Below are 14,166 nucleotides of genomic sequence, written 5' to 3' on the forward strand. Positions count from 1 at the left end.
AATAATTAGGAAATGCTTCTGGCATGACTTTTAACACCTCCATCTCCTCTGTAGCTGGGCTCTGTTCACTGTGGTCACTGTTGGATGCGGCTCTCCATCAGAGACCCACACCAGCCAGAGCACTCCTCTACTCCATACAAGTTTCCAGCAGACATAAAACCTCACACCTCAGCAGAAAGCCATTTCCCCCCTTTAGGAACCATTTATCCCCAAAATCCCAGCTTTCCACTGCAGTACTGCTTAGGTGGAAGCATTTCTCCCAGCTGCAGCTCCCTTGGGGGGGCCCAGCCTGTCTCCTGCACCAGCCCCTGCCCAGCTGTACCCGGCACAGCTCGGGGCTGGGACCAGCAGCACTGCTGGGGGACAAGGGAGCTACCCTGCTGCTGCTGCCCCTGGAAAAGGACTGGCTGAGCCTTTTGACTGGCTGCCAGCACACAATCCTTCTTTTGTTTGCGTTTGACAAGCAACAGGCTCCTGCTTCAGCAGGGAGACATGCCTCCAATGCAGCAGGGATTAATTCATGTGAGTGGGATAAACAACAATTTCCCAGGAGAGGACCAGGCTCCAAACAGCACTCCCATTCATCCCCCAGGTGCCCAGCAGAGAAAGGTGCAATGCCAGCAAGCCAGGGAATGCCATGATGTGCCCTCCAAAGCCATGGAGCAGAAGTGGCACAGGGCCATCAGGATGCTACTCACTCATAGAAGGGAGCCTCTCAGGACAGGTGTGGTTGGGGAAGTAGGTAAAGTCTTCAGGAAGAAACGTTGTGGCTTGAAGAAAGGTGTCATTGTGGTTCAGATCAAGAGGATAATCTAGGGAATGGAGAAAAAAAAAAATAGAGAAAAGTTTACACTTGAGCTGCAGGTCCTTGTTATTTCCAGCCACCTCCCTCTGCCGCTGCAAGCAGATTCCAAAGCCACCACCCATGGTTGAGGATGTCCCCAACTGCATGGGGGACACCCCCATGCAGCACAAGCTCTAGACTTGCAACCCAGCTGGGTGCTCATCCCCATCCAGGGGCAGGTGGCTGCAGAAACCCTAGCTGCCTTGGACAATGCCACACCAAAGAAACCTTCACATTTTCTGGCCAAAGGAAGAATTTTGAGTGTCACCTTTAGGCACCACAAACAGCTCAAAGCAAAGGAGCACATGGTGCTTGGAAGGAAAAGCTACTTAGCACCTTGTTCCTGAAGGACCATGGCACAGCGACAGAGGACGTGCCCCTCTAGCAGGTCATTTCCTAACAGGCTCGGAGAGGGAAGTCCCCGGGCAGGTCCCAGTGCCAGCAAGGACTGTCAGCACAGCCGTCTGCACAGGGAAATCCTTCCTTGTGTCCTCCTCAAAGGATCAATAAAAACTATCACATTACACACAGCCTTTCCTTGTGTTTGCATCTTGCAGAAGCAGAGGAGCTCCTGTGCCCCAGCAGTTGCAGCAGTGCCCAGCACAGCACATTTCTCCAGCCCCCCATTCCCCTGCATCCTTTTACCTCCTGCGCAAAACCCCTCCAGCCTGTTACACCTGTAGATGTTTTAAAGAGGTTTTTACATTACCATGAACTTCTGCTTTCTACAGGGAAGTCACCAGCTTTGCATAAGGCATCTTTAGCCAAGCATAACCTTTATTTTAGGCACTAGAAAAAGTTCCCTGCCTGTAGTGAGGCACTAGCTGCTACAGGACGATGCTGCCTCTCCACTTTCTCCACGCATCAGATGCTTAGTAGGGGGATTGGCCTTTTGGTCCCACAGCACCCAGGACACCAGCACCAACTATATACCCCACAGAGGTCCTGGAAAGCAGCCGTTTAGGGCTGAGCCACCCAGTCCCATCATGGGCAGCTTCCAGATTTACTAGGACGAGAAGGTCTCCTTCTTTCCAATCACCTTACCATGCACAGGCACTGCCACAGCAGCTAGCTGCAGAAGTACGCCAGCGGGCTGACAATCACCACGCTGATTCAAAGCAAGAACAGCCCTGGTTTCTCATGAGCACAGTACAAAACCAGCTGGTGTTCAGGTACCCAGAGACAAAAGATGATCTAGTGTCCTGCCCACCGCCCGCAAGAGCTGTCCAAGCAGCTCTGCAAAGCCTTGGACACAAGGGTTGCAAGTGATTCATCAGCAAACACCCGATTTACAGTAGGTAGCCAGATTTTTAAGTTATTTTACTGAACCCAGTGTGAAATTCAGATTTTATTTTTTTTTATAAACCAGCAGCTATAACCTTTCAAATTAAGCATACATTTAGTTTCAAGAACATATTGATAGCAAAAAAAGTTTCACACATTTTATCCTGAGAGCAATTTAGTAAGCCCAGAATTACAATGTAGTGAAGTAAATGAATTGGCTAAGAGTTAAGAATCTAAATCATATTTAAGGATACGGACATTTAAGTAATTGCATAAGCACAGTATATTCTTCATAGCAAAGAGGCTGCACCTAATAGCCACATTAATGATATATCAAGAAAAAATAATCTAGTGACAATTTAATTTTTAAAAGCAAAGCAGGGTGGGTTGCCTTTACCTGCAAGGTCAAAATCTTTCATTTAAATCAACTGGGACAAGTCATTGCTGGCCTGATATTTCAGCTTGCTTTATTGTGCTTGTACCTACAATAATGCTGTTAATACTGTTTCTCTGCTCAAATAAGTGGTACCCAAACTATCTCAGACTCACGATGAACTTGTAAACAGAACCTAAGGGCTTTTCAAGTATGATAGATACTATTTTGGATGCTTGATACTGCTTGAAATTTTAATAACCGTATACCATTAAACTCCTATCACCAGACCGCACACTCAAAATTTAGTCCAGCAGAAAATGCACAGTGAACATCAACTCCCCTTTTTTGCAAGAAGGGCTGCCTATTTTGCTTGCAGAAGCACAGAAGGGACCCCTCTCAGCTCACCAAACAGGAAACCTATTATTGCATCTATTAGGAAATGCTGAAAAAGTTATAAATTATTTCCTCATTTTAGTACAAGGTGAAAAAAGCTAAGGGCAAAGAATAAATACAGATGAACGGGTCAGGCACACCGTGTTTGCAGCAGGCCACCCTGTGCTTGGTCACTTTGCCATTCAGGGTGGGATATTGTATTTTTAAGGAAGCTGCCCAGAAATGAAAAGCCCCAGGTCCCAGGAGGACACAGACACAAGGCAGCACTGTATAACGAGCTGCTTCCCCACCAGCCCCTTGCTGGGGCCCGCGTGGTGTGCAGGAGAGGTTGCGGCTCAGAAAGCATCGGCAGCCTCCTACTTCCCAGTGCTCTATGGGGCTGGAGCGGGGACAACCAGAGAGGGGTCCCAGGGTCTTCTACTGCCCAAACCAGTTTGTGACCTGTGCCACTCACCCCTGGCAGCAGCATCCCTGCCCCTGCTCTACATGCCTCTCCCGGGAATAGGGGAGGGGATGCAGGGATGTGCAGGGATGTGACGCCCACTGTTGCCTGCAGGGTAGGATGGGGGCCGAAGAGCCCAGGAACTCCTCCCAGCAGCTCTGAGTCACGACAGGGATGATCAAGGCCTTTGCTTTGTCCCTTCCTGCAGCTGTACCAGGCGGGTTTGCTCTCCTGGCTGTCACACTGCCCACAGGGGTGTGGGGAGGATGCACTAGCCAGGCAGTGCCACCCACCCAGGTCCCACCGAGGCACCTGAAAACTGAGTCAGGGAGGGAAGACACTGATCCTGGTGTTAACATGATCCTTGTGGCCACAGTGCCACGTGCCTTCCAGATGTCACAGCCAACCATCAGGCAGCTGCTTTGACCTCCCTGCCAGGGAAGGTCGCCCAAGGATGGTGCATAGTCCTTCTATATGTTATAACTGTCCTCATGGCCAGAGCTCTTGGGGCAGGAGGGGTATCAGCTCATGCCTACAGAGCTGTGATGGACATGAGGCCTGAGCAAAGCCTCAGTAGCAGCAATACCAGTATTGCTGACACTAATGTGGTAGCCATTTCCCTGCATGCTGCAGGCAGCAGGAACACACAGATTTTTTTGAGGGCTCGGAGCCCTGAGGGCCAGGACCACAGCAGGACAGGGCCTCTCACCACCACAAGCAGCACTGGTGGAGCATCAAACCCACCCGCCCCTCAGGGAATCAGCTATTTCCTCATGCTATGTCTGCTTTAGTTGATGTTTCCAACCTTAAAATAGCCTGGGCTGGCAGCCCTGGCCGTCTTTGGTGGGGAGAGGATGTGACCCAGAGTGTCGATCTCTTGCGCAAGTCGGTAATTCCCCTCCTGTGACCATCCCTGGTCAGAGTACAGCTGAACTGGCAGCCACATCACCTCAGTGGGCTGGGCAGCAAGGACACGGCTTGTATTTTTTCTTAGTAAGGAAATAATCTCGCTTTGTAAACCTCTATCAGCCCCTGCTGATGAACCCTCGAAGCAGAGAAGCTGAGGTGAGGCGAGCTCCCCGGCACTGCCGCAGCCTGATGCCGACCGCACCGGCGTGAGGCACCGGTGACATGTCAGCAGGGAAGGTACACGCTCAGTGTCACACCAGCCCAAAGGCAATGCCTCACCTTGGCTGACACCCAGGCATGTGCATTTATGCTTCCCCGTATCATATTTACACCAAAACTTGTAACCCTGTTAATCAGCTTTACATTACAGATGATGAACAGCCTGGGAGTGGAAGCCTGCGACTCCATTTGCCGCATTCTGCCCGAAGTTCAATATATTATTTGTGGCAGAGCTCCAGCCAAGTCATCTCAGTTCATTTTTGCATGGGAAGAGTGAAGCTTATGGGCACAGGCTCCTCCACGTGCACAGAGCCAGGGCTCTGCGCATGCACGTGCCTGGAAAGTTATTTTTTAAATATGAAACCTGATCCTTGCACTGAATTTGAAAGGGTTTACCCTCAGACTGGTTGAAGCTAACAAGCTGAATTCCTGGAAAGCAAAGAGGTTTTTGTCTCCACATCCCATCATTCGAGACCTTTCAAGATTTTTACCCATTATACAAGTTAGAAGCACCTGAATTTTTTTTACATATGTGTGTGTGTGTATATATATATATATATAAATTAATATAATTTTCACATATATAGTGTGTATATATACAGTAACTCTATATATACTATTTTTGTTATATTTTATATATACACAAAAATAAAAAAAGCCAATTAATCAAAATTCCCACCCTGCATTTACTAGCATAAATTAATTCTTTCAAGCAAGAGTGGTTCAGGTTAGCTTGATTTCCAATGGAAATGGAACCTTTGATCAAAATAACAATTATTCAAGAAATACCTGAGTCATTCACACTGCTGTTCCTCTTAGCATAGGCACTGCGGACCACCTGCTCATACACCTGAGCTCCTATTGTTCGCATGTTTTCACGAATCATGATGCCTTGGGCTTGCATCATGAAGAGGTAGGTGTTCACTGCAAGGGAGGAAAAAAAAAAAAAAAAAAAAGGATTATTTTCATGAGCACCAGCTTTTGTAGGAAAGAGAAATAGGAGTCTCTTGGAACCAATCCCAGCCTTCTGCTTAGTTTCAGCTCCCTCCTGCCAGGAGGATCCCTGGGTCGCACGTGCCTCTGTTGCCCGATGGGAGCTGGGAAGGGCACAGAATCGGGAAGCGGGGGCGTAAGGCATGTTTGGAAACCAGCTCGTTAATAAGGGGAACATACCCAGACAGACTTGACAATGCAGACTGTAATGCAGCATTGCAGCTTAAACAATAGCACCTTTTGCTGCTTAAGTAGGGAGGTTTAATTAGGAAATGCCATTATAACAGGAAACTAAGCTGCACACCTGGAGAATGGCATTTGCTCCTAGACTGCTGCACCATTTGTTTGGCAGAGGTAGCTCAATGGGCACCACGAAAAGCATCCCACTGCCAGTCTCTGAGCCCACCAGCAATCCACATGTCCCAGAGCAGGCAGCATTTTGCCACATAAGCCCCCTGAGTCCCCAGGGCCAGCCCCCCCAGCCAGGTTTTTTTCCCCCTCCTCCTTTCCTGCTGACCCCGTGTCCTGGCACCGCTCAGGCTGAGCCTGCTTAGGTTTCAGTTTAAGCTGACACCAAGCACTGGCAGGGACAGGCACCAAAGCAGACAGCAGCAGGCACAGCCCTGCATCACCAGCAGCACTCATGAGGCCAGTGGGATGGCTACCAGCGGGATGGCCACCATGCACACCACAGCACCCTTCTGCATTGCAGTGCCAGCCGTGGCCCTGCTGCAGTGAAGTTTTAGGCATAAGAATGAAGGTGGGGGGGAAATCTTAATTTGAAAATAGGGAGGAAGGGAGATCTAGAAGGCCAGTACTGCACTAGTAATTAAAGCAACAGGTCAAAGAACACTCCAGGAGGGATGAAGGGGGAACCAGGCCAAGGAAACAACAGAGACTCTGCACAGAGGAGAGCAGTAACTGATGAAATGTCACCAGGAAACAACCCTAACAGTCACGTCGTTTCTACAGCAGCATATCACAAGCTGTAATAGCCTGAAACCAGCAGCTGCCAGGGCCAAGAAGGTACAGTCATTGCTGCAGTCACCAGGAACGCAGATTAGATAGGGCACCCTGGAGGCAGCACTGATATCAGAGAGCAAGGGTCCCCCCAAACACCACCCACTCGTACACACGCTGACGCACTGCCCCTACTCTCCCTGCCCCGCTTTCCCCTTTTACACCCACAGATCATGTCAGCCTAAAGAAAGGCTGTCCAGATGCATTTCCCAATCCCGATCCTATTTTGTTTTCACACAACTAAGTAAATATTTTAAAGGGCAAGAGACCCCCACGCCATGCCCAGCCTCTCTCCGAGCCCTGGGGAACTACCAGATTTTTCAGCAAGAAGGAGGCCAGCTGCATTAAGTGTTTGGCAGCTAAATAGCTTGAAATGCTATTTTAAATGCCCATTTCCAGCTCCTCCCCCCCAATACAGGTACCCTTCACAGTGGAGCCAGCAATGGCACCTTAAGCCAGCGGTTACACCAGCAACTAGCAGGAGCTGCCTCAGCCAAAGCTGCACCCAAACCCTTTTTGCTCACCCACCTCTTCCGGGGCCAGCTCTGCAACCCATAGTAACCTCTGACAGATACAAAATAAACATGTGCCGTGGTGCAGTTTCTCGGCAAGATACTCCTATTGCAACAACAGTGAGAGGCAGCAAGGGCTGCTCCTGCTCAGAAAGATGAGGAATCTGCTCTAGCAGATCCCCAGGGGATATGGCTGAAGGAAAAGCTGGCATTTTAATGTGGCACCACAGGCCGGAAACAAACGTAGCTGAAATTCCCCATGCAAAGCCTCGCACCCAGTCCAAAACCTTCATCTGCTCGCACTCAGACTCATCTACGCCTTGAAGCTGAGCATGAAACATCGCCTCCCAGCACCAGCAGTCCAGCCACAGCTTCGCCAGGCAGCTGCCAACCAGGACTTACGGACCTGAGAGCTCCTGGGGGAAAAAAAAATTAGCAGAAATGGGCTGTTCAGGGTTATTGGGGGCTACTTAGGCGTTAGTGGTGAATAAGCGAGTGATGTGATCGGGCTGGCATGGCCTTGGGGTCCAGGGCAGGGTGCACAGCGCAGCTCCGGACCGACCTGCCCGTTCAGGCCAGGCAGAGGGCAGGCCTCCCAGATGACCACAACAAGATGTGGAAGTTGGCAACTTCTCCTTCAGCTCAGCAGCCCACATACCAGCTCTGTCTTGGTTGAAAAAGCAACATATTAAGGGTTGAGGCTTAGGGCATACAGCTCCTAAGGACACGTTTATAACAGCTCGTCCCAATGATCCACCCCAAGCTGCAGGCAGAAGCACTGCAAGGCTCTACCAGGAGGCAGCACAAACCAACACATCCAGTGACAGGAACAGCATCCTCCAAAGCCAAGCCAGTACAGCAGAGCGCAGACTCATCAGGGAGAGTGGCACCACACAGCCTCACCTTGGCCATCAGCAAATAATGCGGGTTAGGGACTGCCCAGCTCCCTTTCCAAAAACCCAAAAGGCTGATCAAGAGCCAGGGCACTGCTTCTCTCCTCTCTGCACAGAGCAAAGGGTAGCTAAAGCCACTCAAGCTGAGATGTTTATCAGGACCAGGCTGTTGATAAGGGAAGCGGGGGCAGCAAGCTTGTACCTTCCAGCTTGCATGGAGTTTGAGTCAGTGGCGAGGCTTAACTCGCTGATGCTGAACAAGTAATTTAGCTTTCTACTTCATTGTGCCTTCTACTTGCTGGATAAAGCAGAACCAGGTTTGGCGAAGCATGAAAGAACAGGAGAGACGCCAATCAGCATCCAACCCCTGCCTAATTTAAAGGAGAGGGAGGTTTGCTGGGTGCAGTGAAAGCGCCGTTTGTTCCCCGATCCCTCGGCGGGCAGAGGCAGCAGGGCCTGGCCGCAGCCACATGACGTGGCTGGCTGGGTCGGACGCGTGGAGCTGCAGTGGGAATCCTGAACAGACTGTCACGGCAGCCACCATCCCAGGGGAGCGCCGGCACAAACAACACCAGCTTTGTTTAAGGCAGCAGTTGCCTTTTCACGTATTAACCCCTTTACTTAAGCGATTAAGGGGATACCTGGCCAAGGATGAGTTGTGCTACCAAGGCATCACAGACATGATTCCAAGAACTGCCCCCATGACCCTACTGATCTCAGCCCAGGGATGATCCCCTTTCCCTGCCCCCAAAACAATCTGCAACAATGAGATAAGCTCTGCCACTACATGCTGCTTAAACCCCCATGAGATAAACTCTGCCACTACGTGCTGCCTAAACCCCACACTTACCCCAGAACATGCAATTCATGAAGGTCAGAAAATCAGATTTAAAACACCTTATTTAAAACACTTCATTCCCCATTCCCACACAGCCCATGGGGTCCAGACCTAAATTTGGGAATTGCTGTACCAAACTCAAGCCTCAGTCCTTGGTTTCCTTAGCTTCTGATGAGCACATTTGCCATGTTTCAAATTTATTAAGCCTGGCTGACCCTACAGAACCCAGGCCCCCCGTACCCTAGAGGCAGCATTTCCCAGAGCCATAGTGCTGGATCCACCACCAGCGGAGAAAGGAGATGCCGAGCACCCCCGCTGCTGCCCTCTGCCAGGGGAGGAACGGGCACACAGGCATGCTCGGCCTGAACGGGAGTCCAGCCAGAAAGCAATTCTCTATGTTGCGAGATATTGCTAATCTAATCATACGGGATGATCTTGAAAATTACATTGGCCTTCTGCCTTTATTCCATTTGAGCATGCAGCACTTCAGACCACATACGCAGTGACAACAGCCCAGCTATGCCCACTGAGCAGAGGGACAGGGTTTTAGCTGCCGTCAGTGGGGTGAGGGGGGAAGATGCCCCTTTTCCTACAAATTCCCAGCAGACACTCATAGAAAACGAGCAAAATTTAAGAATCCATTTACCTAAATGACTGCCTTAAGATTATTCTTGTTAGTTCACTAAAAGACAAGTCAAACCCACTGGGATTTAAACACATAGAAACGACGATATCAGACCTACAGCTTGCCACCAGCTGGAGCAGAGGCACACAGCTGCACCCCAGGGCCAGTGCACCCCTTGGGATGCTGCACCCCAATCTCCCTGCTCACAACCAACAGGGAGGGCAAGTGCTCGTCCGAGCCAGAAGTGGATGCAGCAATTTCAGCCAGGGAGGTGAAGTCCAATTATATAAATGAGCACTGAAGGCTTCCTGTAATCATTCTTCTGTTGGTATTTTCAGAGCACTTCTAATCAAGAAACAGCTGACTCTCTCATGGAAAATTAATTTCATCGTGATGATATGTACTAGAAGAGGCAGCAGGCTAATTTGCAGCTTGGGAGTTGATTCAGAAGAAGTCTGAGTGTGATCCACGCCAGCTACCAACACAGGAAGGAGACAGAACTGACACATCTTGCTCCTAACCTCAACACGCTTCCGCTGCCTGCGGAAAGGACTTTTCTTCAGCATTCCCTGGCATGGGGAACCGTGCAGTACCCCAAGCCCCATGCCGGGAGAGGCAGCTGCCGGGGCTGGGGTCAGGAAGAGGGGCCAGGCGGTTCACAGCAGCCCTGCACGCCTGCAGCAGTATCAGCACCCAGCACAGCAGTCAGGTTTTCCTGAGGAAGGACTGGGTCTTCCTCTGCTTTGGTATTTAGGGTTTTCTGTCACATTCAGCATTTTTCCCAGTTCATTAGTCCATCAGCACTGCAGAAGTGCAGAGGGGCTGCCTGAGTTTGTCATGGTCTCAGTGCAACATGCAGTTTTCTCCTGCCAGCACCCGGGGCTGTGGAGCAGGCCCTGACCTGGGAACACACATCTCAACCAACAGAGTCATAAATCCATGGACAACCAGGGAAGCTGTCGCTGAACAAACCACTCTGCCAGACGTTCAGAGCGGGTACAAAGCACCCAGCAGAGCTTGCAGGACGCCTGCATGTGGGAGAGACTCTGGAAGGGGTGAAGGTGCTCCAGGCAGCAGGGATGGGTGCTCAGGTCACCCCAGCACCCTGCCAGGGCTGGAAGATCCTGCCTGCTGCAAACACCTCCTGCAGGGCCCAGAGACAGCGAAACCAGAAGAGTGGTGTCTACCTTAAGCCTTTTGTTAAGCTCTCCCAGCAGATCCCCAGCATCAATTCAGCTCCATTAGCATTAGAAATACAAAGGGGTTTAATCAACTTAAGCCTACAAAGAACAGATAGACAGTTACAATAGTCTTAACTCATTAACAACCTAACTAGGAAATTCAGCAGTATTCCATTGGTAATACACCATGAGACCTCTGTCTCTATTAGCCTTCCAGTGGCACTGTATTCCCCAGACGTAGAGTGCCAGAACAATTAAATAAGAGGTTCCTATTAGTTTTAGGGAATATAATATTAATGCCATCACTGTTACTTAGCCCTTAGCCTATAAATAGCATAGGAAGGAATAATTTGATATGTTAAGTGGTCTAAGAATTAACAGTGCAGCAGCAGCACTGAGCTGGTAATTACAAACCACCCATCCCCAAAATTGGCAAGTTCACAGCCTGCACGTGCACAAAGCAAGCAGGGAAGATGGGCAACTGCAGTAATACTCAACCAAGACCTGAATATGGGGAATTTGCATTTGAACTGTCTTAGAGAAAAATGACCCTGGGGAGACTTCAGCAAGGGGGAAGAAAATTGAGATTATTCTGATAGTTCCTGAATTTTTAATGTACACATTTAAAATGGCAACTTTCAGTCGCAATCCCGCAGCTGGCTGAGCTCATGTGTTTGTACAACTCACTCTGAAGAGCACCACACTGACTTTAGGATACCCAGCAAGAGGAGCAAAACATGCTCTGCACACATAGAAAAATTCCGAAGGCCAAGAGAACTCAAGAAGCATCTCCATCACCAAAGCACCCATGGAAGGAGCCCTGCACCTCGGCAGCAGCCAGGGCTGGTGGTGGGATTGAACCCAGGTCACCCAAGCGCAGTGACAGCCCACGGGGCAGCCCTGCATCGCCGTGTGTGGTACCCGGCTCCACGCAGGTGATGCTGTAGGTGGAGAAAACAGAGGACAGTTTACCCATGCACCAGGGCAGTAACTCCGAAGACGGCTGTAAAATCACAGGGCTTTGCAAATCCCAAAAGCAGCTCAACTCCCAGGCTCTGCTGCAATCCCCCTTTGCAAGAAAGGGCGTAGCGACATGTGCAGGTTGGAGCATAGAGCATAACAAGCATTTGCCCAAGTTAAATATTACCCTTCCTAGGAAGATTCAGACTCTCCTACTTTAATTGCAGTTCAGCAGATACAATGGCACATGGCTGCATCTCCTGTTTATTTTCCATCCCTCCTCCTTTGCGATGATGGGCAGCTCCCCCCCATCTACAGCCAGCCTGCCCTCCCCATCTCTCTTCGCCAGGGTCAGCGCAAATGCTTCCAAGCAGAAAAAGAGCATCAGCTGCCAACAGATTTCTCTGCACAGAGAGCATAAAAGCACAGCACTCACTGGGCACTTGTGGGCACCGCACAGTTAAATGCGCAATAAAAGTCTCTTCAGCAGGCGGAGTGAAATGGTTGCTAACCTCTCTGGCTGGCAGCACTGGCAGGCTGCTGCTGGCTACCGACAGCAAACATTTACAGTTCAGCGTTTGTTCCTTAGGTTCATTAGGAGACAAAGTGGTGGAAATTCCTGCGTCCCGGACGCCATCTCGAAGCAGCAGGAATCCTGATGCCTGAGCCCGATGCTCACGTAGGATCAAGATGAGAAAACACAGGGAGAGCTTTGGTTAAAAAAAAAAAAATAATAATAAATAAGCATTAAATAAATGCTTGGGCAAGCAAGGGAGAGGAAGAGCAGGCAGATACTCTCCAGTGCTGCCTCTGAAAGAGAAGGACACAGGCGGCTCAGGATAACTTCTTGTGTCCCGGGTCATGGCAGAAAGGAAATAATCCTCTGCTGCAGGCAACTCACCCACCCCCCAACCTGGGCATCCTACTCATCAAAAAAGCAGCCTTAGGACATGCAGGCAAAATGGGACACGTGAGGTGGTACAGCCCAGGAAATGCATTCACAATAGGGAGCTGTCATCGAGCCTGTCCTTCACCAGTTGAAGCAATCTAGAATACAGCCAGACCACAGCAGAGAATAGAAGACAGGCTGGATTTGGATTTAAAATTTCTATATACGTCACATGACATTTAAATACATTTTGAAATCACCAATTTGTTAGTCTTCCAAATTAGGAGATTAACTATAGCCACTGGAGAGTATAAAATTGTCAAGATAAAAACAACTTAACAGAGTTATGGATTTACTGACTCAGTTCATACAGTACAAACTGCACAGTCTGAAGATTTAACATCCTGACTTTGATGGATTAAAAAAAGAACAGGACTGTTGTTTAGGTTATTCCCCAAAACCAGACAAAGACCTGATTTTTCAAGTATGTTTTACAAGTTCAGCGTGGCTGAACAAAAAGGGTTATCACATGTACAGCCTCATGTTTTCTGCAACTGAGCAGTTCCAAGGGCGGGGGGGGGGGGGGGAGGGGGGAGGCGGTCCATGATGTTGTTTCTGGTCAGTGGTTTGCTCCTACACCAGGCTAGACCATCCCAGTTAACACGCATGAAACAATACGCCCTCCCAGTTGTCATGCTTAAATGCAGGCACAGGATTTGTAGTTACAGAATCCAGGACAGCATTCGTTCTTCACTCAATTCAGCAAGACCCACAGCACAATGTCCACTGCCATTTATGGCTAAAGCATAGTCCACCTCCTATTTACATCATCTTTGTCTCTGAAAAAAAAAAAAAAAAATACCACGAGGAAAGTCCTGTTCCCTGCCTAGTTTGTCCATGATACATGCATCCCAGGGGACCTGCTTTTTGCCATCATAATGGCGAAACGCAAGGCAGAGACTTTCACCCCAGCGGTGCGCTTGCTTGTGCCAAGCTGCTGGGTGCTTCATGTCCCTGACCTCGGCAGGGCAGGGTGCACCGGTGAGGACACCACAAACCACCCCACAGGAGGTGCAAGGCAAGTTGCACAGCACCACGATGACTGCTCTTATCAGCAGGGCATCGTCCACCCCTGGAAGTCGCTGGCTCTCGTCTGACCCGGTGTTGGGTATTTCAACTCCTCGCTGGGGTTAAAAAGCCCAGAGCTAGAAGCATTCACTGCAATATTGTGGTCAGTACTTGTTAGTGAAAATATAGTATCCTGCAACTGCTTCAGCCCTGAAAGTTTAAAGGCTGCTTTGCAGCAAGCATGATTTGAAGTGTGGAGACTGCAGCTAAGGAGCGATCTCTGTAGCAATACCCCAAGACTGTCCCTGTTGTGGTTTCTTCTCCATACATTGCCAGGTCCTGGGAAACCAGCTGTTTCAGCAGCCAGGGAAGGAGCACTGCCACAGCCCCAGCTCCACGCTACGCATCAGCCTGGATCATCTGCTGGAGAGCCTGTCAGTCCTTTCAACTCCTAAAAAAAATTCTCCAAGCTGAAATTCTTCGATCACATGGGATTACTGTTGTACAAGATTTTAAAAGGCAGCAGCCTGGAGCTCCCAGCCAAGGGTACTTTCACCACACAGTGCCATTAAGATCCACAGCAGGTTGGCCTCAGCAGTAAGATTAGAGTTGTTCTTGTCTGCGATAATTAAAGACCACACTGAAAACAATACAGCTGCTGTGTTTTTACAGGAAAAAAAAAAAAAAAAAAAGCTATCAGAGAGAAGATGAAACTTTTAA

The 14,166-nt window shown here is 49.5% G+C and overlaps 1 protein-coding gene across 4 annotated transcripts in view; it reads right to left on the reverse strand.

The window, feature by feature from the left end:
- B4GALT5 (beta-1,4-galactosyltransferase 5) overlaps positions 1 to 14,166 on the reverse strand; it is a 39,550-nt gene that overhangs the window by 8,627 nt on the left and 16,757 nt on the right. The window contains exons 2-4 of one of the 4 annotated variants that reach the window (XM_042801107.1): positions 12,002 to 12,199; positions 5,257 to 5,391; positions 699 to 812 (exon numbers count right to left, since the gene is read on the reverse strand). In XM_042801107.1, coding sequence (XP_042657041.1) covers positions 699 to 812; positions 5,257 to 5,391; positions 12,002 to 12,053 — 301 coding nt within the window. In that variant the 5' untranslated portion in view covers positions 12,054 to 12,199. Of the gene's footprint in view, positions 1 to 698; positions 813 to 5,256; positions 5,392 to 7,895; positions 7,907 to 11,925; positions 11,943 to 12,001; positions 12,200 to 14,166 lie in introns of those variants that run through there. The other 3 variants (XM_032993625.2, XM_042801109.1, XM_042801106.1) reach the window with 3 other exon arrangements.

Source organism: Tyto alba, unplaced genomic scaffold (genome assembly GCF_018691265.1).
Source record: "Tyto alba isolate M040663 unplaced genomic scaffold, T.alba_DEE_v4.0 Super-Scaffold_33, whole genome shotgun sequence".
Lineage (NCBI taxonomy): Eukaryota > Metazoa > Chordata > Aves > Strigiformes > Tytonidae > Tyto > Tyto alba.